The sequence below is a fragment of the Octopus bimaculoides genome, chromosome 7, assembly GCF_001194135.2.
Source record: "Octopus bimaculoides isolate UCB-OBI-ISO-001 chromosome 7, ASM119413v2, whole genome shotgun sequence".
Taxonomy (NCBI): domain Eukaryota; kingdom Metazoa; phylum Mollusca; class Cephalopoda; order Octopoda; family Octopodidae; genus Octopus; species Octopus bimaculoides.
In genome coordinates this window covers 45,521,362-45,525,523 of record NC_068987.1, presented here as the reverse complement: position 1 = coordinate 45,525,523, position 4,162 = coordinate 45,521,362, and the positions used below count along the sequence as shown (strand labels likewise).

The 4,162-nt window shown below is 34.7% G+C and overlaps 1 protein-coding gene across 1 annotated transcript in view; it reads left to right on the top strand.

Moving 5' to 3' along the window:
- The window catches only part of LOC106873179 (CD151 antigen), a 52,860-nt gene that overhangs the window by 36,884 nt on the left and 11,814 nt on the right, over positions 1-4,162 (top strand). The window contains exon 4 of the mRNA XM_014920411.2: positions 1,860-1,934. Coding sequence (XP_014775897.1) covers positions 1,860-1,934 — 75 coding nt within the window. The remainder of the gene's footprint in view (positions 1-1,859; positions 1,935-4,162) is intronic.

Here is a 4,162-nt window from a genome sequence, read left to right as displayed (position 1 = left end):
ATATATATATATATATATATATATATATATACATATACATATATATATATATATACATGCACCACACATGAATATGTATGTGTGTGTGTGTGTATGTGTGTGTGTGAGAGAGAGAGTAAGTGAAAATTATACACACTCTAGTTTCTGTTATTTATTAAAACAAAAGCAGGGGTCAAACAATTACATCACTTTTGGACATACTCTCCTTGCTTTTTGATGAACTTCCAGCAGCCCACAAATTTGCTTATTCCATCAGAGAAGTTTTCAGCTGGTTGAGCAGCCATTTATGCACCACTTCCTGCTCTTCTCTATCCATAGCAAATCAATGATCTCATAAAGGAGTAGTCCAAATTGGTGAGTCAGAAGGAGTGAGATCTGGACTGTATGCAAAGTGTTCCAACAATCAAAAACCCAATTTTTTTAAAGGTGTAGGCAGCCATTTGTGGGCATGCATTGTCAAACAACAACACTTGCTTTGACAACAGATCTCAGCATTTAGTGCAAGTTGCTGATTTCTATTTGTTGGCCAGCATTTCCCTGTAGTCCTGTAGTCCACACTGGTGACTGTAAATCCCTTCTCCGGGTGATGTTCCCAAAATGGTTCTCCAAACAAAATTTAACATCACTTTTTCTGTAGATTGTTAACTCTTCAATTTCTTTTTTTGCTGGCAATTCCTGTGTTTCCACTCCATACTCTACCTTTTGGATTCTGGCTCAAAGTGACGGACCCAGGTCTCATCTTCTGTGACTATTCTCTCCAAAGAAGCTTCACTTTCATTGTTGTAGCAGCTGAGTAAACATTATCAGATCTCCATACAATTGCACTTATGCACTTCGGTAAGCTCTCTTGGCACCAATATCACACAGACTTTATGGAAGTGAAGCTTGACATGGATGATTTCATATGCAGAACAATGACTAAATTTCAAGGAATATGCCACCTCATCGATGGTCATTCATCAGTTTGCCAAAACCATCTTTCAAGCTTATTGAATCTTCACATCAGATGTAAAGGTTGATAGGCATCCTGCTCCTTCTTTGTGGAATGTTCTAACAAATATAGTTTTATGACCAAGAAGTGAGCTGAGCTGTCAATATTTAGGCCACTTTTACTTAGCTTTTCTCTGGCAGAGTGAGTAACACAATCCCTAGACATGGCTGCTCAGTCACACAGGGATCTGTCAGGGACAGTTCCCACTCAATCTCAACTGCCAACAATGGTTTCCCAACTCCACTAATTTGTAGACTTCTGGCTGGAAGTTTCCCATACATTCAGATCTGCTTCTACTGCCAGACTCACTGTCATTATTTTTAGGGATCTAAGATTCAAGATCCTTATTGCAACTGTAAAATCCAACCAGATAGATCAATTTTAGATAACAGAAGAGATAAAAAAAAGATTTGCTATGAGAACTGTCCCTAAAAACATGTTCCTGGATGTCTTCCAAAACTGGGAAAAAACATTGCGAGTACCATATCAAATGCATAAGGACTCTTTTGAAATATTTGTTTAAATTGTAAGTAAAGCAATAAAATTTAATTGTAAATAAAATTCAGTTTTATTTTGGACATACCTTACACACACACACACACACACACACACACACACACACACACACACACACACACACACACACACACACACACACACATACACACACACACATTTATACGCATGCACTAAAACACACATGTACATTATATATATACAAAACATGAATTCTATGCATTATACCATATACTGTGTGTATTCATCATATATATGTATATGTAACATGTAAACATTCTACATATTACAGTATGTCTTATTTGTATTCATCATAAGTATATATAACACATTTAAATTCTATATATTACAGTATATACTGTGTGTGTCCACTATATTCTGCATTGAGATTGCAGCAGGAGTGATTGGTTTAGTTCGTAAGAATGAGGTAAGTAACATCATCGCTTTCAATTGTGAGCCTCTTCCAGTCAGACTTCTGTTAATTCAATCAATACATCATACATACTGCACATACCAGTCATATAATGGAGTTGATTTAATTAACACTCATCACTAACACCATATTGCAATATAGACATAGTGACCTGAAAGTATAGTAAAAGAAATCTGAGTATTATATAGACATAATTATCTTTCTAATGTTTGTGTTAGTGTATGTATAGTATGAATATGGATGCACATGTTTGTGTTGTTACAAACCTGAGTGCAATGCACAAAACTTCATACGACCATCACACCAGCTATCACACCAATATCACAGGTTACCACACCCAATCGCTACCACATTAACTACCCCTTCAACTATTACATAAACTAGAAAACCAGCTTCCATAGGTGGCATGTTCCCTGGCAACCTGGATGTGGTACTGTCTTGTAATGTTCTTTAGAACATGAAGGAATACTAACTTTGAATATTCATTGATACTTCCTGGCTACTATTTAGACGTAGTAATCTGACTCTTATATAAACATAGTCACTTGATAACTATACAGACAGTTATTTAATTGCAATATAGACATGGTAACCTGACAGTATAATCATAGAAATCTGAGTATTTTATAGACATAATTATCTTTCTGGTGTGCGTGTTAGCGTATGTATATGCACATGGATGTGCATGTTTGTGTTGTTACAAACCTGAGTGCAAGGCACAAAACTCTTGCTCATTGAGTCACTTGTGTATGTTGTGTGTGTGTATAATATAGTTTTCTGATTGTTATGCAAGCATAATACTCTGATTGTAGTACAAGTAAAGCATTCTGACAGCTATTTATTCATAGTACTCTTGCTATTTTATAGACATAGTACATGAGTCCTATAGTGAGATAACATTTTACTTCTGTATGTTTGTGTGCATGTGTGTGTTTATAGGGATAGAGAGAGAGAGAGAGAGATACCACTGTTATTTCTTATAAATACAGTACCTTGACTGTAACAGACATAGTGTCCTGACTTCTATATAAACATACTACCTTTACTGTTATGTACACATAGCACCCTGACTATAATTTGGACATTCTATCCTGAGTGATGATCAAACTTTAATCAACATTCATTATTCAACACACAGATTAACAAAGTAACAATTTCTAACAGGATTACATTTGATTCCCCATTGATTCAAATTCTGTCATTACTAACTTTACTTTCATCTATTCAAGGTTAATGAAATGAATACTGGTCATATAATGATGTTGATTTAATTGACAACACTCATCACTAACAAATTCATAACCAATATTAAAAATTGTCATTTAACACATCCACAGTCATATACTCATATTGGTGGATTGAAATCTTGATTTTTGAGGTCATCTCCCATTTTTCATACTAAGTTGGTTTTAATTGCCATTTGGTAATTGTGATACATCCTCAGAGGTCATATAATGTTTGGGGTGGAGAGCATGCAACCAAACAGTATTTTAAGGACCCCTGGAAAAATTTTGCTTTAGATGCACATATTGGTATATACTGTAAGAAACAGATTGGATTTTTAACTCTAAAGTTTTACACAGTTCAACCTACACAAGTTAGCGTGATTAAAACAAAATAGGAATTTAAAAAGAAGTATTTTTGAACATCAAATGGCTATGGGGGTCCATCAGAATAAAATAGTTATCAAAGGGGCTCATAAATAAAAAAAAAATGGATGAGAACCCCTGCTCTAGGGGTAGAGATAATTTTAATAAATCAAGAATTTATATTGTATGATACTCAATATACCTGTAATTGTCTATGTTGTTCATATACATTTCCTTGGCCATCCTGGAATTATTAAGCTCATTTTTGCTTAATTTATGCGAATTACATCGGCCATAAATGTATTCTGCTCCTTTTGTATATGTCTCTGCCTCTTGGCTGCCAGAGATAGATTAGGACAACTGTAACACTGATGATGCTTACTGAGATAGAACCATATGTCTGTGACTGTCCTCTATCTCCATACAATAAGCCTGTCCTTTCCTTAATGAAATGTGACCTTTTGAGAATTCTTGATTCTTAAAATTATTTCCCCTTATCATAAGGAGTTGGTCTTAAATGACACTGGTAATTCTGATATATCATCAACAGGTGGAAGTAATTTTAATAAATGTTTTAGAGTGTGCTTCTTTTTGGGATATATGAAGTATTGACCAATATACATACATACATAT